General features: G+C 45.6%; 1 protein-coding gene across 1 annotated transcript in view; it reads right to left on the bottom strand.

The window, feature by feature from the left end:
* Window positions 1-905: 905 nt before the first annotated feature.
* The window catches only part of PAXX (PAXX non-homologous end joining factor), a 37945-nt gene continuing 17473 nt past the window's right edge, over window positions 906-21377 (bottom strand). The window contains exons 6-7 of the mRNA XM_082263791.1: window positions 6540-6633; window positions 906-1054 (exon numbers count right to left, since the gene is read on the bottom strand). Coding sequence (XP_082119917.1) covers window positions 1015-1054; window positions 6540-6633 — 134 coding nt within the window. The 3' untranslated portion in view covers window positions 906-1014. The remainder of the gene's footprint in view (window positions 1055-6539; window positions 6634-21377) is intronic.

Genomic DNA, 21377 nt, shown 5'->3' with positions numbered 1-21377 from the left:
GTTATCGCAATCCTGTGGCAGAAGCAAACTTTGTTTTTATATTCCTTATGGCTGTAAATATCCTTTGCTCATCATATACAAATCTAAATGCTGTTACACTCTTCTGTAATACCCCTAAAAAAAGGATTGAACGCCTCCGGAAACGCGTTGGGATGAAGAGGAGATATTGTCACTCAAATTGTGTACATGCTGGAATTATTCAGCTGTTATCATATGTGTTACCAATTTTATTGTCTGTAAAGACACTTATATTTTATGTGTATGTAATAAACGCTATCTTTTATTCAAATATTTTTTGGTTTCCAAGTGGCCTAGAAAGTCTCACCTAATAATTGGGCGTTATTTCCTTGCACTCTAGTAGTGCAGTGCAGAGGACATTTTTTCCCCAAACAATTGTACCAAACATGCTGGCCTTTCAGATGTGGCATCTGGCATATTACTACACGTCTGTTGGTAAGACTGCAAAGGTATGTATAGGCATGTGTATCCAACCTAGCTCCGAAGAGGATTGATTTATTCCAGCCAACTGCGATTGCATTAAAAAAAAAAAAAAAAAGAGGCCGGCATGGAATTCAGCAGTGGAATTGCAGCCCTGCATCCACCATGAAAGGGGATTACAGGGAAGGGAGCAGTCATGATAGTTTGAGGGTATAATCCTTCTATAAAGGTAGTAATGAGACTTGTTTTCTCCTGCAGTGGATTCTGGGAAGCGATGGGTTATACAGTCAATGGCATTAATGAGATGACAGGTCTGTGCAGCAGTAAAAGACGTCCTCTTGCTCTTTGAGAATGCATTTACAGAACTGGTGCAGTCCAATCGCTTAGTTCAGGAAAGTCAGAGAATCATCCCTCTCTCTGACTTGTGCTTTGGAGGTAGGTCTGTCCTTATGATAAAAAAAAAAAACTTGCCTAGTGAACCACACAGTATATTCATCAAACAGTCTATAGATGGCGCTGTTGATCCAGATCTTAGTGCACACAGTCACATCCGACACAGGTAACTTACATGAATGCTCAGGATTCTTCAAAATCCACTCCCTTTGCTATTTTTTTGCTAAAAGGAAACATCAAAATATATTGTTTTATTTATGTTAAGTACATAAGGTTTTAACTCAAAGGATAAGCCCAGGTAAAACGCTAAACCAGCTCTGTGCCACATTCTAAACCTATTCTATCTAACCCTGTAAAGCAAAAATCACTGTACTTACCCATTCTGCAGCCGATCCGGTCCAGTCCATTCTCACGTTTTTGGCAGAACACCGGACCGGTTTGGGTGCAAAATAGGCAAGTACAGCGATTTTCGCTTTACAGGGTTCGATAGATTAGGGTTAGAGCAGGTTAGTTAGGTTTTGCCTGGACTTATCCTTCAATTATAAAAGTTCAACAATAAATGCAATGCTAAAAAGGAGGAGGGCAGGGAATGTAAACACAGAGGAGGAAATTTAAAGAGAAGTATAACCTTGCTTTTTTTTTTTTTTTTTTTTAAATCATACTTACCTAGGTGGATGCTGCATCTGTTCCCCTGCTGGCTCCGACAACCGAGTGATCTAATACTGCCGATCGCTCAGTTCTCACAGCTCAGTCAGTCACCGCTCTCTGCTCTCCACCCCCCACCTCCTTTTCCCAGTGGTCACTGGAGCGCTGGGCTGTGGAGAGGGTGGGAGTAGCTGGCTCAGGCTCCCAGCGGCTAGCTGAGAGCCTGAGCTGGGTGACGATCCTGGCATGTGGGCGGATCCTGAATCCATGGTCACGATCTTGCGACCATGACGCACCATGGTCACGATCTTGCGACCATGACGTCACAGAGCCTGGACTGGCTCTGTGACATCAGCAGACAACAGACTTCAGCCCACTACAGTGCCGAAATACCAAATAGGCAGAGTAGGCACCAGCCTATGGACCCAAGGACAACAGATCAAAATAATATTGTTTTCATTGTGAAAGAAAATTACAATGAAGCTTCCTAAATTGTTTGCAAAAGATAGAAAAAAAATGAATCAACTTAAAGAAGCAAAAAAAGACATTAAAGGATTAGTCCAGGCAAAATCTAACGCTAAACCTGCTCTGTGCCACATTCTATACCTTATCTATTCAACCATGTAATGCAAAAAAATCACTGTAATTACCCATTCTGCAGCCGATCCGGTCTGGTCCCGCGCTGAGCTGTCAGCGGTGGCTTCAGCGTGGAGGCGGGTGCAGGAGAGGCACTCGACAATGGAAGCCCCATAGTAAGTCTATGGGTGGCATCACTTCCCATTCATTTCACAGCCGTTGTCAGTCCTCTCCTGCACAGACTGGATCAGGTGTAGAAAAGGTAAGTACAGTGATTTCTGCTTTACAGGGTTAGATAGAATAGTCTTAGAATGTGGCACAGAGCAAGTTTAGCATTAGTTAAGTTTTGCCTGGACTTATCCTTTAAAGACTCTTTAAAATACTATATTAACCACTTAAGGACCACCCCACATACATATACTGCGACAGGGCGGCCCTTAAACGCAAAATCACCTGTACGTAAATTTCTCATTTAAATTTTTCTCAAAACTTTCAGTTTTTTTTTTGTTTATAGCGCAAAAAATAAAAAAGGCAGAGGTGATCAAATACCACCAAAAGAAAGCTCTGTTTGTGGGGGGAAAAAAAAGGACATCAAGTTTGTTTGAGCAAAGTGTTGCACGGCTGCGCAATTATTAGTTAAAGCAACGCAGAGCAGGATCGCAAAAAAGGCCTAGTCAGGAAGGGGGTAAAACCTTTTGGAGCTGAAGTGGTTTAACGTAGAACCTTTACACAAAAATTTTGGATAGAGCGGGGGGGGGGGGGGTATTTTATTTCAGATTTTATTTCGCTATCTGTGTCCAGTTGGAGAGATTTCCCTTCACTTCCTGTCCCATAGCCAAACAGGAAGTGAGAGGAAATCCTTGCAAATGAAGGGAATTCCTTGGGGACCCCCAGATCACCAGTACTAGTGTCCCCATTGGACGATTTTCCCTCTATTACTTTTCTGGGGACAACCCAAACTTTGGGGTTTTCTTTAACTTTCAATAATAATGGTAAACAGGAAAAATAGAGAGGGGGCACAGACAGCAATAAAAACGGACAGGGGTTCTAATCCTTCTCCGCTCTATCCAAAACTGTAAAAAAAACACAAGTTTTTCCTTTAGTTATACTTTAAGTTGTTATTTGGTACATAACATTAAAGTACATAAGCCATAGATATCAGGTTCACATTACAGTTTGTCTCTTAAAATGTTATCTTTTTTCAGATGTCAGTTTGTAAAATATTTTGGTGCAACCTCAGTACGTGTAATGTACAGTAGTTGTGGTTATCTGCATCTAGCAGCCAACATGCAAACTACTTAACCACTTAAGCCCCGGAAGATTTTACCCCCTTCCTGACCAGGGGGTATTTTGCGATTCGGCACTGCGTGACTTTAACGGACAATTGCGCAGTCGTGCGACGCTGTACCTAAACGAATTTGACGTCCTTTTTTTCCCCACAAACAGAGCTTTCTTTTGGTGGTATTTGATCACCTGTGCGATTTTTTGATCACGCGCTATAAACAAAAAAAGAGCGTAAATTTTGCAAAAATAACAATATTTTTCACATTTTTTTATATGAAATTCCCCCCAAAAAAAAAGTAAAAATCAAAATTTTTTAAAATTTTCGGCCAATTTGTTTTATGCTACATATGTTTGGTAAAAAAAAAATTGCAAAAAGCGTATTTTTATTGGTTTGCGCAAAAGTTATCGCGTTTACTAACAAAGGGAAAGATTTTTGTAATTTTTGTTGTTTTTTTTTTTAACGCGTAATGGCGGCGATCTGCGATTTTTTTTGCGGTACTGCGACATTGGAGCGGACAGATCGGACCCTTGACTGACATTTGTGACACTTTTGGGGTTACCAGTGACATTTCTACAGTAATCAGTGCTATACATATGCACTGTTACTGTAAAAATACACTGGTTGGGGTTAACTTTATTTGGGAGGGAGGGGCTGTGTGTATTCCTAGGGGCGTGCTTTCTACTGTGATTGGCTGTGGCTTGAGCTGTAAGGACACTGATCAACGGATCTACATACTAGATCCATGTGATCAGTGTCTTTACAGCGAGGAGAATGACAGGTGGCTTGTTTACACAAGCTGCCTGACATTCTCCCTCTCCCCCGCCGATCGCCGAGTGACCGGCGGACATCGGGTCCGCTGGTCACACGCGCGGGGGGGGGGGTCCGTGACCACGCGGGAGCGCGCGCTAGCTCCCTAGACCCTCACAAGCTAGTGACGTAGCCCTACGTCACTTTGCCTGTGAGGGGCTGACTGCCGACGTAGATCGGCGTTAGGCAGTCGGCAAGTGGTTAAAAGAAAATATAGGAACCCAATAGGTTCTAAACCCGCGCAAATCAATAACCAAAAAACAAATAAACTACAATAAAGAGCTGCGTGTAAAAAAACACCTATACCGTAAAAAGGAACTGTGCTTTTACACATCATAAAATACATTTTACTATAGTGAATAAACAAATAAATGCATCTTCATTTAAATTTTAAAAAATACTTATAAAATTGTGAAGTCCATATATAATCCCTTACGTGAATAGCGTCCTCAGTGAGTAAAGGAAAGTTTCCTCTGCACCAGCATGCAAATGCACTATACACTCACCAGACAAGTCTGGTGAGTAAGTCTGGTGAGTGTATAGTACATCTGCATGCTGGTAAAGAGGAACCTTTCCTTTACTCACTGAGGACGCTATTCACGTGAGGGTTTATATATATATATATTTATCCCATGCACGAAAACCTTCAGAAACCTGCGAGTGAGGCCCTAAGGTTTCAACTGTCTAGGGGCCTCCAAAGAGTTGAATCCAGCACTGCTGCTGCGCCAGTCATTTGACGTAAATTCTTCAAGACCAACTCTCTTCTGTGTACAGAGAGAGACCATGGCACAGACAGATTTTGTGAAAGCATCTCAAACTAAAAGTGGTAAAGCATGTGCAAAATTCAAGTTCCGGACAGATACAGGAATTTGGTGCACGCTGCATGGCTTTTATAATGTACACAAGATACTTGCTAAATCTGTATGCGCCATGAATTCCAAGGACAATTAAGAACTAAAGCTGACTTCCAGGTATGGCTTGTATTGTATAATTGCAATGATCCAGCTTGGACCAGTGTAAATATGCATATGCCATAATATTTTGTACAGGATGCCCATCCAGATCCCTAAGAAAGCTGGAAATCACTGTAGCGGTCCCCACTACCAGACTGATCACTACTGTACTGCTACCATGTCGAGCAAATGTAATGAACATGGGAAGAAGGTGGCGCTCGCATTATCGCCACTTTTTTAATTTTTGCTCAACAAATAAAAATAGACTGAAAATTTAAAAAACAAACAAAGTTTCTGTTATAAAATGTTGTAAATAAGTAATTTTTCTCCTTCACTAAAGTGTGCCGATGAGGCTGCACTGATGGGAACGGATGAGGCGGCATTGATGGGCACTTACAGGCAGCACTGATTGGGGCTGCTCAGTGTAGATGTCCCTTATGTGGATTTTCCAGTTATCGGCTCTCCTCTCAACATGCCCTGTCAGCATGAGGAGAGGAATGCTGATAATTGGCAAATCCTGTTTGCACTATGATCAGCTGTGATTTGACACAGCTGATCATGTGGTAAAGAGCTGCTGTGATTGGCCCTTTACCACGATCTGTGATCAGCTTTGTCCCAAGGACACGGCCATTACAAATGCCTGTGGATGCGCGCAAGAAGTGCTATCATGGAAGGACATCATATGACGCTCTCCAAGCAATGTGCAACTGCGCTACAGCCGTCATTTAGCTATAGCACAGTCGTAAAGAAGTTAAAATCCAGTAATACACTGTCTCACCCCACTCTGCACATGTTCACTTGCTCTATATTTTTAGGCACTGCTGAATTTGTAGAGGCCGTTCTGCTGACAGCCTCAAAATGGAATTAAACCCTCCTACCCTTTACAGCCAAGGAAGCTGCCTCTGTTTGATCTGCGACTGCCATGGTGCTGCACATGTGATCAGTTATGACACCAGTCATTTGATGGTTTGACAGTTTGGTTGAGGACACAAGCAAATGTGACAGTTAGCAATCCTGGCATTTCAGGAATAGAACGTTTTTTGAAACTTAAATCAATGGGTTTAGTTCCAATTTATGATTTACTGCTGCTCAGGGGCTCTGGGCTTCAGCAAAATGGCAGACTCCAGCAAGAAGAAACAGGAGCAATGCTGGAGGCAATGTACAACACACCTTAATGTTGGTAGCATAACTATTAATGTGGAATGTGCGTTTCTTGCCAAAGAACAGTATTTGTTATGTTATTGTTATGGGTAAAGTTCTGCTTTAAGTGAGACCAAAATCTGTCACAATCACATTTCCATACAGCAGCCTTATATAAAGGGTGTAGGATTATGGGTAATGAGGCCTGTTCTTCCCTCCAGTACCTTTATACAGAGTATCAAAGGGTGGAACACATGGAAGGAAGTTTTGTTTGAAAATTGAATACAAAAGGATATCTGTACCTCTTACAGCCAGGATTAATGAGGGACTCCCCAGGGATTCTTTTCTTCACTTGTGCTACGGATCCTGCAAATCCCTTCTTTCGAGAATCAACATCTAACAGAGAGTTTTTAAAAGACATTTTATTTTTTATAAAGCACCAACATAGCCTGTAGTCTTTTACAGAGAACAGCTAGAAGAGAATTAATTATGCTTTGTTAAACTGAAGTTGAATCTGCTTATGTTTTGCTTCCCTGGTTCCTCCCTACCCACCTTATCAATAGGCGAATGACATTTTCAAATAAAACCTTTCTATTTATCTTCCCTTATTTTGGTCCCAGGGATGCCATTACTAGGTCTCTGCACTTCCCTATGCAATGCAGACAGATGATGGCTGGTGGGAGGGTGCCGTACATAGCTTCCCGAAAACATCACAGCTCTCTGCCTCAGCTCTGACGCAAGCAGTTGGTTGGCTCTTGGGAGAATGGCCAATTGTCATGATGGATGGGTGTCAGTCTAGAGCAGAGCTGGCCCTACCATAGGTCCTGGTGAGTCCATGGGACCCAGGCGGCACCTTAGGAGGGGCGGCAAAAGTTCTGCATGGCCTGAGGACCTGAGGCTCCCTCCCTTTAGCGTGAAGTGTCATCCTTGCATCATGCTCCGCTCCCCATCCCCGCTCCCCAGCAGTGCAAGTTGTACTGCTGGGAAGTGGAGCGCAGCAGGGCGGGGCTGGGGAGCGGAGCAGGTGGGGGGAGGAGCAGCTCTTCCGGTCCTGGAACAGCACAGGCTTCAATAGCAGGAGCACCCTGCTGCCACTGTAGCGCTGTTGTCGCCGCATGTTGCATCACTGAGCCTGAATTGGAGCATAGTTGGTCGGTGGCGGTGAAGAGGAGTGGTGGAGCCTTCATGGTCCTGCACAGTTCATATGCCTGTGAGCTAAGCTAAAGCTTTTGGGCATGTCTCTTTGCTGGAGGGGGCATGTCTCTTTGCAGAATATATGGGGATGTCTCTTTGCACAATATATGGGGGTGTCTCTTTGCACAATATATGGGGATGTCTCTTTGCACAATATATGGGGATATCTCTTGTAGAATATATGGGGATGTCTCTTGCTGAATATACGAGGATGTCTCTTTCTGAATATATGGGGATGTTTCTTTGCACAATATATGGGGATGTTTCTTTGCACAATATATGGGGATGCCTCTTGCAGAATATATGGGGATGCCTCTTGCAGAATATATGGGGATGCCTCTTGCAGAATATATGGGGATGTCTCTTGCAGAATATATGGGGATGCCTCTTGCAGAATATATGGGGATGTCTCTTGCAGAATATATGGGGATGCCTCTTGCTGAATAGATGGGGATGTCTCTTGCAGAATATATGGGGGATGTCTCTTGCAGAATATATGGGGGATGTCTCTTGCAGAATATATGGGGATGCCTCTTGCAGAATATATGGGGATGCCTCTTGCAGAATATATGGGGATGCCTCTTGCAGAATATATGGGGATGCCTCTTGCAGAATATATGGGGATGCCTCTTGCAGAATATATGGGGATGCCTCTTGCAGAATATATGGGGGATGTCTCTTGCAGAATATATGGGGGATGTCTCTTGCAGAATATATGGGGGATGTCTCTTGCAGAATATATGGGGGATGTCTCTTGCAGAATATATGGGGGATGTCTCTTGCAGAATATATGGGGGATGTCTCTTGCAGAATATACGGGGGATGTCTCTTGCAGAATATACGGGGGATGTCTCTTGCAGAATATATGGGGATGCCTCTTGCAGAATATATGGGGATGCCTCTTGCAGAATAGATGGGGGTGCCTCTTACAGAATATATGGGGATGCCTCTCGCAGAATATATGGGGATGCCTCTTGCTGAATAGATGGGCATGTTTCTGCTTTAAGGAAATGTCTCTTTGCTGAATTTATGGAAATGTCTCTTTGCTGAATTTATGGAAATGTCTCTTTGCTGAATATAAGGGGATGTCTCTTTGCTGAATATGCTGAATATAAGGGGATGTCTCTTTGCTGAATATGCTGAATATAAGGGGATGTCTCTTTGCTGAATATGCTGAATATATAGGCTGTCTCTTTGCTGAATATATAGGCTATCTCTTGGGGATGATTCTTTGCTTTATGGGAATGTCTCCTTGCTGTATAGGTGTGAGTTTTGTTTTTTGGGGGGCAGCATTTCATTCTTGGACCCAGGCACCACAATGTCTTAGGCCAGCCCTGGTATAGAGGCATGGGCATTCCTGAACAGACTATTTGTATGCAGACCTCCCTAGGTAATGTGCACATGTGATGCTTAAAGTAACTGATATTTAATGAATGAATGGGGCGGGTCAAAGGCAGTAAGGCTGGGGAGGAAAGCGTGATATGATGCTGGATGTCCTCCAGCCAGGAAATGGGGTGGGCTCTCTGACTTGCTGCTGCTTTTATTGCACACTATTAGACGGTCACAGTGTGCAGTTAAATCAGAGTAAACAACTTCAGCACAGGATAGGAGCCTTTACAACTGTGCGTGACTTAAAGGCTGGAGTTCAGCTTTAAAGTGGTTGTAAACCTTAGTCATGAAATATGAACAAAGCATATCATCTATAGTGTGTACTTGTCTCAATTAGAGCACTATGGGGGAAATTTAGTCCGGCCATACAATGTCGAATCTTGGCCGGTTCAACGGGAACCAGCCAAAATTCGAACCGCTAATGGGCAGGCTGAATGTACAAAGTTGATTGACCAAGTTGGGCACCAGTGTTAATTTCGTCGACTAAAACCGACTAAAACGTTTTCGTCGACTAACACAATTCAGATGACTAAAATACGACTAAAACTAAAATGGCATTTTAGTCTTAAGACTAAAATACGACTAAAACTAAAATGGCATTTTAGTCAAAAGACTATAACTAAAACTAAATCGAAATTTGCTGCCAAAAATTAACACTGGTGCATGCTCAAAGCATAAATAATAACATATTAGATTTTTCACTCCAGGACCAGCAGTAGTATATTATGAGTTTGGAAATTGTAGAGAAATGCTTAAATAATGCATTACAAATTAAAATTGAACTACACCCATTTGATTATAGATGACTAAAATTAGTTTTAGTCGACTAAAATGTAGGGCGTTTTAGTCGACTAAAATATACTGGAGTTTTAGTCGACTAAATACGACTAAAACACTTGCAGAAGACTAAAATAGGACTAAAACTAAAATGCCATTTTAGTCCTAAGACTAAGACTAAAACTAAATTGAAATTTGCTGCCAAAATTAACACTGTTGGGCACAACCAGCCTGCCAGATTCCCTTACGATTATCGCTAGCGGCTGCTATAGCCACTAGCATTAATCACTGTCTCCGTCCCTGGCGGGAGAAGACAATTGCTGTGATTGCAGGAAAGAAATTTGCACCATGTATGGCTGGCCTAAAGCTCGGTTCACACTACTTACGGTGCGACTTTGCCCGACTTGAGTCCTACTTTGATGCAATTTTGAAGCGAGGAAGGGGCTACACCACAGGGAATCTTCGTGTATTGTGGGTTCCAAATCACATCAATATAGATGAGGAACGGACTTGGAGACGACTTCCATTAAAGTCTATGGGCACAAGTGGAATAGAAGTCGCCTTGAGCTAGTACAGGAACCTTTTCTAAAGTCAGAGCGACTTCAGGAGTGCTAATTAAGACGGCTGTCATTGACTAACATGTGATTACACGTTATGCGACTTGGGGTCTCACAAGTTGGATCCCAAGTGACGGCAGTGTGAACCGAGCCTTAAACAGAATCTGGTGCAGCTGTGCATTGTGACCAATCAGCTTTCAGGTTTTATTTCAAAGCTTCATTGAACAAGCTGAAGGTATAGGCTGATTGGCTACAATGCACAGCTCCACCAGCCTCTGTGTGCACCAGTTTTAGTAAATCTCTTCCTAAGCCCCCATTCACATCGGGGTGATTTGACATGCGATTTGACATGTCAAATTGCAGTCTATTGCCAGCAACGTCCTAATCGGTGCAACGCCAACTTTGTGTTGTAGTGCAAGTTCCTGCACTACTTTTGGCAATTTTGGGGGTGATTTCAATAGACATCTGTGCATGAACCCGCACAGATGTCATTCAAATCGCCCCAGAACTCTCACTAAAATGCGGGTTTGAAATCTCACGTAAACTCACACGATTTCAAATCTGAGTTAAGTGTGAACGAGGGCTAAGTGTCATTTCTGATACTTTGTTCCTCAGCTATCAGCATGAATCACTTTTGACAATTTTTCCTGACACCAAGAGAAAAATGGTGACAGGGGAGGCAGCCTCAGCTGTGTCCTGGTGTTCTGTGTGAAGGGGGGGGGGGGGTGTCCCTTCCTTACAATCAGCTCTCACAGCTCTGCAGAGTGTAACTTCAGTTCTCTGCCCCCTTTTTCTGACAGCTCAGACAAGCTTGAAAAGTTCTGAACTTTGAAGAAATAAAGAACAGAAGACTGTTGATAAACAGGTACAACTTATGTCGGAGGATTTGTTTCATCTCTGTGTATCACCTGAGGCCAGTCATTTCTCTGAATCTATGTAAGGGTTTATAACCACTTTAAATTAGATTGTACCAGTATGGATACATTACTTTATTGAAAATTAAAGATAACGGATATAAACAGGACCGTATTAGAAATCCTGACAGCCAATCCGCCAGTCTTGGCATGGTAATCTGCACCTCTGCTATAATTATATATATATTATATAATCAGTGCTTTTTTTCAGTAGGAATGTGGGGGAATGCAGTTCCGGTACCTCCAGCACTGAGTGTGAGTGTATGTAATGGCAAGGGGTGCTGGGGTGTGTTGGAGGGTCCATGGCTGCTGGGGGATCTATTGTTCCTAAAAAAAGTTCTAGTTTTGCATGGCAGTCTATTGTTGCTGGTGGGGATCTATTGTTACTGGGGGGAGAGGACTTCTATTGCTGGGCAGAATTTACTGTTGAGGGAGGGGTCTATTGTTGCTGACTGCTGGGTATCTATTGTTGCTGGGGGGCATCTATATTTGCGTGGCAGTCTATTGTTGATGGTGGGGGATCTATTGTTGCTAGTTAGGCTTATGTTTTGGGGGGGGGCAATCATTGCTGGAAAGGATCTACTGTTGAGGGAGGGGTTTATTGTTGCTGGCTGCTGGAGAGTCTATTGATGCTGGGCTGGCTGCTGGGAAAGCAGCTGGAGTCTATTGTCACTGAGGTTTTATTGTGTCTGGCTGAGGGGAGGGGGGGGTCTATTTTACTGCTTTTCTTGTTATTACGGAATTTCATACAAATTACTTATCACCACAAAATTATACTCGGTTCTATATTCGCTAAAAGAGGCGCTACTGGGAGGTGGGTAGGGGGTGGAACTAAGGGACGATGCTCAGAGGAGGGTAAGGGGTGGAACTAAGGGATGGTGCTCAGAGGTTGGTAGGGGGTGGAACTAAGGGACAGTGCTCGGAGGTGGGTAGGGGGGTGGAACTAAGGGACGGTGCTCGGAGGTTGGTAGGGGGTGGAACCAAGGGATTGTGCTCAGAGGTGGGTAGGGGGTGGAACTAAGGGACAGTGCTCGGAGGTGGAACTAAGGGACAGTGCTCCGTGGTGGGTAGGGGGGTGGAACTAAGGGACGGTGCTCAGAGGTGGGTAGGGGGTGGAACTAAGGGACGGTGCTCAGAGGTGGAACTGAGGGAGGGTGCTCAGAGGTGGGTAAGGGGTGGAACTAAGGGACAGTGCTCGGAGGTGGGTAGGGGGGTGGAACTAAGGGACAGTGCTTGGAGGTGGGTAGGGGGTGGAACTAAGGGACAGTGCTCGGAGGTCGGTAGGGGGGTGGAACTAAGGGACAGTGCTCGGAGGTCGGTAGGGGGGTGGAACTAAGGGACAGTGCTCGGAGGTCGGTAGGGGGGTGGAACTAAGGGACAGTGCTCGAAGGTCGGTAGGGGGGTGGAACTAAGGGACAGTGCTCGGAGGTCGGTAGGGGGGTGGAACTAAGGGACGGTGCTCGGAGGTGGGTAGGGGGGTGGAACTAAGGGACAGTGCTCGGAGGTGGGTAGGGGGTGGAACTAAGGGACAGTGCTCGGAGGTGGGTAGGGGGTGGAACTAAGGGACAGTGCTCGGAGGTGGGTAGGGGGGTGGAACTAAGGGACGGTGCTCGGAGGTTGGTAGGGGAAGGAACCAAGGGATTGTGCTCAGAGGTAGGTAGGGGGTGGAACTAAGGGACAGTGCTCGGAGGTGGAACTAAGGGACAGTGCTCCGAGGTGGGTAGGGGGGTGGAACTAAGTGACGGTGCTCAGAGGTGAGTAGGGGGTGGAACTAAGGGACGGTGCTCAGAGGTGGAACTGAGGGAGGGTGCTCGGAGGTGGGTAAGGGGTGGAACTAAGGGACAGTGCTCGGAGGTGGGTAGGGGGGTGGAACTAAGGGACAGTGCTCGGAGGTGGGTAGGGGGTGGAACTAAGGGACAGTGCTCGGAGGTGGGTAGGGGAGTGGAACTAAGGGACGGTGCTCGGAGGTTTGTAGGGGGTGGAACCAAGGGATTGTGCTCAGAGGTGGGTAGGGGGGTGGAACTAAGGGACAGTGCTCGGAGGTGGGTAGGGGGTGGAACTAAGGGACAGTGCTCGGAGGTGGGTAGGGGGTGGAACTAAGGGACAGTGCTCGGAGGTGGGTAGGGGGGTGGAACTAAGGGACGGTGCTCGGAGGTTGGTAGGGGAAGGAACCAAGGGATTGTGCTCAGAGGTAGGTAGGGGGTGGAACTAAGGGACAGTGCTCGGAGGTGGAACTAAGGGACAGTGCTCCGAGGTGGGTAGGGGGGTGGAACTAAGTGACGGTGCTCAGAGGTGAGTAGGGGGTGGAACTAAGGGACGGTGCTCAGAGGTGGAACTGAGGGAGGGTGCTCGGAGGTGGGTAAGGGGTGGAACTAAGGGACAGTGCTCGGAGGTGGGTAGGGGGGTGGAACTAAGGGACAGTGCTCGGAGGTGGGTAGGGGGTGGAACTAAGGGACAGTGCTCGGAGGTGGGTAGGGGAGTGGAACTAAGGGACGGTGCTCGGAGGTTTGTAGGGGGTGGAACCAAGGGATTGTGCTCAGAGGTGGGTAGGGGGTGGAACTAAGGGACAGTGCTCGGAGGTGGAACTAAGGGACAGTGCTCGGAGGTGGGTAGGGGGGTGGAACTAAGGGACAGTGCTCAGAGGTGGGTAGGGGGTGGAACTAAGGGACAGTGCTCAGAGGTGGGTAGGGGGGTGGAACTAAGGGACGGTGCTCGGAGGTTGGTAGGGGGTGGAACCAAGGGATGGTGCTCAGAGGTGGGTAGGGGGGCGGAACTAAGGGATGGTGCCCGGAGGTGGGTAGGCGGGTGGAGACGAGAAGTGACTTTGAAGAGGGAGTTCCTGCACCTATTCTCCAGAAAACGTGTGTGTGTATATATATATATATATATATATATACACACACACACACACACATATACATATATATATATATATATACACATATATATATATATATATATATATATATATATATATACACACACACACATATATATATATATATACACACACACATATATACATATATATATATATATATATATATATATATATATATATATATATATATATATATATATATATATATATATATATATATATATATACACACATACACACATACATACAGGTCCCTCTCAAAAAATTAGCATATTGTGATGAAGTTCATTATTTTCTGTAATGTACTGATAAACATTAGACTTTCATACATTTTAGATTCATTACACACAACTGAAGTAGTGCAAGCCTTTTATTGTTTTAATATTGATGATTTTGGCATACAGCTCATGAAAACCCAAAATTCCTATCTCAAAAAATTAGCATATTTCATCCGACCAATAAAAAAAAGTTTTTTTAATACAAAAAAAGTCAACCTTCAAATAATTATGTTCAGTTATGCACTCAATACTTGGTCGGGAATCCTTTTGCAGAAATGACTGCTTCAATGCGGCGTGGCATGGAGGCAATCGGCCTGTGGCACTGCTAAGGTGTTATGGAGGCCCAGGATGCTTCGATAGCAGCCTTGAGCTCATCCAGAGTGTTGGGTCTTGCGTCTCTCAACTTTCTCTTCACAACATCCCACAGATTCTCTATGGGGTTCAGGTCAGGAGAGTTGGCAGGCCAATTGAGCACAGTAATACCATGGTCAGTAAACCATTTACCAGTGGTTTTGGCACTGTGAGCAGGTGTCAGGTCGTGCTGAAAAATGAAATCTTCATCTCCATAAAGCTTTTCAGCAGATGGAAGCATGAAGAGCTCCAAAATCTCCTGATAGCTAGCTGCATTGACCCTGCCCTTGATAAAACACAGTGGACCAACACCAGCAGCTGACATGGCACCCCAGACCATCACTGACTGTGGGTACTTGACACTGGACTTCAGGCATTTTGGCATTTCCCTCTCCCCAGTCTTCCTCCAGACTCTGGCACCTTAAAGCGGAGTTCCACCCGAAATTTATACTTACCTCCATCTTCTCGCTCCCGGTCACCTGAAAAACAAATGGATAATCGCAATTTTTTTTTTTTTTCACTTACCTTTTAGAGAAAATATACTCACCTTACTTCCTTCTTCCTCCCCTCGGCGGCCACGGCGATTCGTCACTTCCTGGCTTTTGCAATGATTCCTGGGAGCTGAACGTCATCGCTCCCAGGAATCATTGCGCCTGCACCGGCCCCGACGTCAGTTCCGGGGCGCGCGCGTCATTCCCTTCTAAACAGCTTCTGGGCATGCCCAGAAGCTGTGGAGGGATGACGCGCGAGACCCGGAAGTGACGTCGGGGCCGGTGCAGTGCATCGTGGGACCAAAGAAGAAGGAAGAGGACCGAAGAGGACGCGGAAGAGGATCGCGCTGGCTTCAAGCTGCCCACACCTGAGATGGCAGCGCTGGACAAGACAATTTCAAGGTAAGTATTTCTCCTGAAAGGTAAGTGCAACCCGGGACAGATCAGAGGCTAGCCATTGTGGAATGTGCTAGCCCTGACTGTCCCGGGGGTATTTTTATAAAAAAAATGTATAACGAAGGTGGAACTCCGCTTTAATTCCTGAATGACATGCAAAATTTGCTTTCATCCGAAAAAAGTACTTTGGACCACTGAGTAACAGTCCAGTGCTGCTTCTCTGTAGCCCAGGTCAGGCGTTTCTGCAGCTGTGTCTGGTTCAAAAGTGGCTTGACCTGGGGAATGCGGCACCTGTAGCCCATTTCCTGCACACGGTGGCTCTAGATGTTTCTACTCCAGACTCAGTCCACTGCTTCCGCAGGTCTCCCAAGGTCTGGAATCGGTCCTTCTCCACAATCTTCCTCAGGGTCTGGTCACCTCTTCTCGTTGTGCAGCGTTTTCTGCCACACTTTTTCCTTCCCACAGACTTCCCACTGAGGTGCCTTGATACAGCACTCTGGGAACAGCCTATTCATTCAGAAATTTCTTTCTGTGTCTTACCCTCTTGCTTGAGGGCGTCAATGATGGCCTTCTGGACAGCAGTCAGGTCGGCAGTCTTACCCATGATTGCGGTTTTGAGTAATGAACCAGGCTGGGAGTTTTTAAAAGCCTCAGGAATCTTTTGCAGGTGTTTAGAGTTAATTAGTTGATTCAGATGATTAGGTTAATAGCTCGTTTAGAGAACCTTTTCATGATATGCTAATTTTTTGAGATAGGAATTTTGGGTTTTCATGAGCTGTATGCCAAAATCATCAATATTAAAACAATAAAAGGCTTGCACTACTTCAGTTGTGTGTAATGAATCTAAAATATATGAAAGTCTAATGTTTATCAGTACATTACAGAAAAAAATGAACTTTATCACAATATGCTAATTATTTGAGAGGGACCTATATATTATATACACACACACACACATTATATATATATATATATATATATATATATATATATATATATATATATATATATATTCTGTACATGGTGTCCATCCATGCTAATAATTCAAAGTCATATGCGACTTGCACATACCTGGAATAAGCATAAAGTGGTTCTTCTGTGACTGCTTAATTGGACTGTTGGATGGAGTGACACTGGACTCTGCGGCTGGAAGACAGAATTAACCATCATCAAGAAAACGTCATTGATCAAGTTCTAAAGAGCATCTGTCATCTTTTTATGAGAGCGTTAGATCATTATTGATGACAAGGCACATGTAGAGAGCAACAAGCATAGATTTTGATTGAATGCACATATTGTAACGTTTTGATATAGTAAACTCATATTTCCTTCCCTATTGGTTCATGTTTTCACATTTCTCATACAGGTGTGCCAGTACTCCCTCAAGTGTCTGTCTGTATGACAGTGCAGTCAGCACCCAAGCTAAAATGACTACTTTGAGAAAATCAGTTGCAAAATAGGACAATGAGATGCTTTTAGTGAATGTCTGTTTAACCAATTCAGCTCCGGAAGATTTTACCCCCTTCCTGACCAGGCCAAATTTTCGCAGTTCGTCACTGCGCTAGTTTAACTGGCGACTGCACAGTCATGCAATTCAGTGCGCAAAGTAAATTTATATCACTTTTTCCACACAAATAGAGCTTTCTTTTGGTGCCATTTAATACCACTGGGTTTTTCATTTTGTGCGACCTAAACGAAAAAAGATACAACATTTTGAAAAAAAAAAAAAATAATAATAATTTTTACTTTCTGCTATAGTACATATACAATCAAATTTTTTTCATAAATGTTGGCCAAATGTATATTGCTACATGTATACTTTTACACAAAAATACCAATAAGTGTATATTGCTTGGTTTGCATGAAAGTTATAGCATCTACAATACAAACCATGGGATTTATACTGGAATTTGTATTTATTTTTATTTATCACCCCTTAGTGACAGCTAGAAGGGGTTCTTCCTGTGGGGACATGTGAATGAATAAACTACAAGTCCTATCTGCGGCCACGACAGATAGATTTGTGGTTCTTAACGGAACATGAATACAGTGATCAACACACTCATGAAATCCATTGACACTTCATCCAGCTCTGCAACTGAAAGTCTGTCCAGGCAGGGAGCTGGAGAGTCTGCAGGAGCCTGGAATGGCATGCAATGCTCTGCAGGCTCCTGTGCAAGAAAAATAATTAATGCACATTTTTTTAACCTGAAGTGTGTAGAGGCACAAGGTTTTTTACCTTCATGCATTCTGTGCATGAAGGTAAAAAAAACCTGTGTGCAGCAGCCCCCTAATACTCACCTGAGCCCCCTCTTGATCCAACGATGTCCATGTGAGCCTTGCCTTCCGGGGACTCACACTCCTGATTGGCTTTTGGCAGCAGCAGATGCCACTCAAGGCTTAAAAAAAAAAAAAAAAAAAAAAAAAAAAAAAAAAATCGCTTTAAGGTGAACCTCCTAGCCTTTAAACGCCTGTCTGGTGGTCAGTGAGAAGAATGTCTCCTTACATTGGTGGTCACTGGAAAGAATGTCTCCTTACATTGGTGATCAGTGGGAAGAATGGCCCTTACATTGGTGGTCAGTGGGAAGAATGCTCCTTACATTGATGGTCACTGGGAAGAATGCTCCTTACATTGGTGGTCACTGGGAACAATGCTCCTTACAATGGTGGTCACTGGGAAGAATGCTCCTTACATTGGTGGTCAGTGGGAAGAATGCTCCTTACATTGATGGTCACTGGGAAGAATGCTCCTTACATTGATGGTCACTGGGAAGAATGCTCCTTACATTGGTGGTCACTGGGAAGAATGTTCCTTACAATGGTGGTCACTGGGAAGAATGCTCCTTACATTGGTGGTCACTGGGAAGAATGTTCCTTACAATGGTGGTCAGTGGGAAGAATGCTCCTTACAATGGTGGTCACTGGGAAGAATGTTCCTTACAATGATGGTCACTGGGAAGAATGCTCCTTACAATGATGGTCACTGGAAAGAATGCTCCTTACATTGGTGGTCAGTGGGAAGAATGTTCCTTACAATGGTGGTCAGTGGGAAGAATGCTCCTTACATTGGTGGTCACTGGGAAGAATGTTCCTTACAATGATGGTCACTGGGAAGAATGCTCCTTACATTGGTGGTCAGCAGGAAGAATGCTCCTTACATTGGTGGTCAGTGGGAAGAATGCTCCTTACAATGGTGGTCAGTGGGAAGAATGCTCCTTACATTGGTGGTCACTGGGAAGAATGTTCCTTACAATGATGGTCACTGGGAAGAATGCTCCTTACATTGGTGGTCAGTGGGAAGAATGCTCGTTACAATGATGGTCGATGGGAAGAATGGCCCTTACATTGGTGGTCAGTGAAAATTATTCAAAATAAATAAAAATGATTTGGAAAAAATGTAAAGCACACTCATGTAGGGTGTTATGTAGGACAAGTACATGTATGTAAACAATAATGGCGGGACATATGTATGGTATCTTCGGGAACGTCAGAGTGAGAGCAATTCTAAGGCCATCATTTTGCAACTTGCTGGTCAGAGCTTTTTATTTCTTTATTTTTTGTATCTTTTTTTATTAAACTGTTCAGCTCGAAAAACATTTGTAGCACCTGTTATATTGTGTTGATTTATTTTGAACATGTAGAGAAATTCGACGAACACATGTGATGTGGGCAGTGCAAGATGTAGTCGGGGCTTTGTGGGGGTGTGGCTTGAGTGTGGGCGAGGACACAGGGGGCCCCATGATCTCTTATTGCCAGGGGGCCCCGTGAGTTGTCAGTCCGCCCCTGCTCCTGTGTGTGTTTGTTCACGTCAGAACATCTTGTCTCCCCACAAAAGTCAATAGGAATGCAAAAACAGCTTGTAAGGCAGGCCATACATTGTGCAAATTTCTTTCCGATCAACACAGACAGCAGAATCAGAAATTGTCTTCTCCCGGTGGGAGTGGGTGGAGGGGGAGAAGCCAACCCTGCCGGGAGAAGGCAATGATTATTGATATAGAGGCTATAGCATCAAGTAGAGATAATCGCAAGAGAATCCGGAAGGCTGGTTGTACCCAAGTTGATCGATCAACTTAGTACATTCAGCCTGCCTGTTAATGGTTCAAATCAACAGGAACCAGCCGAGACTTGAACCGTGTATGGCCAGCCTAACTTGACATGGCCTGAAAGGAGGTCAACTGCAGATCAGATGCATCTAATGTCATTAGAAGACTTATATGCATCTAAAATGCGACTAGTCTACATTAGGTGTGTATTGTATGCAGGATCTTCTGCTAGCTGTGCCTTCAAGAACCTGCATTCCGGGAAGAAAACGCACATATATCCAGAGGCGTACCTAGGGTCTCCAGCACCCTTGGCGAGGAACTGTATCTCCCCCCCCCCCCCGAGAGGGTTTGACAGAGAGAGAGAGAGAGAAAGAGAGGGGGGCGGCAGAGAGAGAGAGAGGGGGGTGACAGGGAGAGGGATGGGGGGGGTGACAGGGAGAGGGATGGGTGACATAGAGAGATAGAGGGGGTGGCAGGGAGAGAGAGAGAGAGAGAGAGAGAGAGGGGGGAGGCAGGGAGAGAGAGAGGGGAGGCAGGGAGAGAGAGAGGGGAGGCAGGGAGAGAGAGAGGGGGGATCCAGGGAGAGAGAGAGAGGGGGTGACAGGGAGAGAGAGAGAGAGAGAGAGAGAGAGAGAGAGAGAGAGAGGGGTGACAGGAAGAGAGAGAGAGAGAGAGGGGGGGTGACAGGGAGAGAGAGAGGGGGGTGACAGGGAGAGAGAGAGAGAAAGAGAGAGAGAGAGAGAGGGGGGTGACAGGGAGAGAGAGAGAGAGAGAGAGAGAGAGAGAGAGAGAGAGAGAGGGGGGGTGACAGGGAGAGAGAGAGGGGGGGTGACAGGGAGAGAGAGAGGGGGGTGACAGGGAGAGAGAGAGGGGGGTGACAGGGAGAGAGAGAGAGAGAGAGAGAGAGGGGGGGTGACAGGGAGAGAGAGGAACAGGGAGAGAGAGGAACAGTGAGAGAGAGGAACAGTGAGAGAGAGGAACAGTGAGAGAGAGGAACAGTGGAGAGAGAGGAACAGTGAGAGAGAGGAACAGGGAGAGAGAGGAACAGGGAGAGAGAGGAACAGGGAGAGAGAGGAACAGGGAGAGAGAGGAACAGGGAGAGAGAGAGGGGGGACAGGAGGAGAGAGAGAGAGCGAGAGAGGTGGGTGACAGGGAGAGAGATTGGGGGTGACAGGGAGAGAGAGGGAGAGAGAGAGTGGGGGTGACAGGGAGAGAGTGGGAGTGACAGGGAGAGAATGAGAGTGGGGGGGGTGACAGGGAGAGAATGAGAGTGGGGGGGGTGACAGGGAGAGAATGAGAGTGGGGGGGTGACAGGTAGAGAATGAGAGTGGGGGGGGTGACAGGGAGAGAATGAGAGTGGGGGGGGTGACAGGGAGAGAATGAGAGTGGGGGGTGACAGGGAGAGAATGAGAGTGGGGGGTGACAGGGAGAGAATGAGAGTGGGGGGTGACAGGGAGAGAATGAGAGTGGGGGGTGACAGGAAGAGAATGAGAGTGGGGGGTGACAGGAAGAGAATGAGAGGGGGGGGTGACAGGAAGAGAATGAGAGGGGGGGTGACAGGAAGAGAAAGAGAGGGGGGGGCGCGACAGAAGAGAGAGAGAGGGGGTGACAGGGAGAGAGAGAGAGAGGTGTCCCCTGGTCAGCTTGTCCTGGGAGTGGAAAGGAAGTTGAAGGTGATGGTCGGCGGTATGGGCTCCTCGGACAGCCTCAGTGTAATCCCCAGCCTGCCGCCGCTGGAGCCGATTGATGATGTCACGGTGTGACCGCTGACCGGCCTTGTGTGTGGGCGGAGACAGAGCTCCGGAGAGCCCGCACTGACGCCACCTGGAGTGGATACAGGTCTCCGGGATTGGATCCGCATGCTGCCTG

Source organism: Pelophylax lessonae, assembly GCF_965119305.1.
Source record: "Pelophylax lessonae genome assembly, chromosome: 7".
Lineage (NCBI taxonomy): Eukaryota > Metazoa > Chordata > Amphibia > Anura > Ranidae > Pelophylax > Pelophylax lessonae.
Note: the sequence above shows the minus strand (reverse complement) of the source record. Positions and strands in the feature narration are given on the sequence as shown.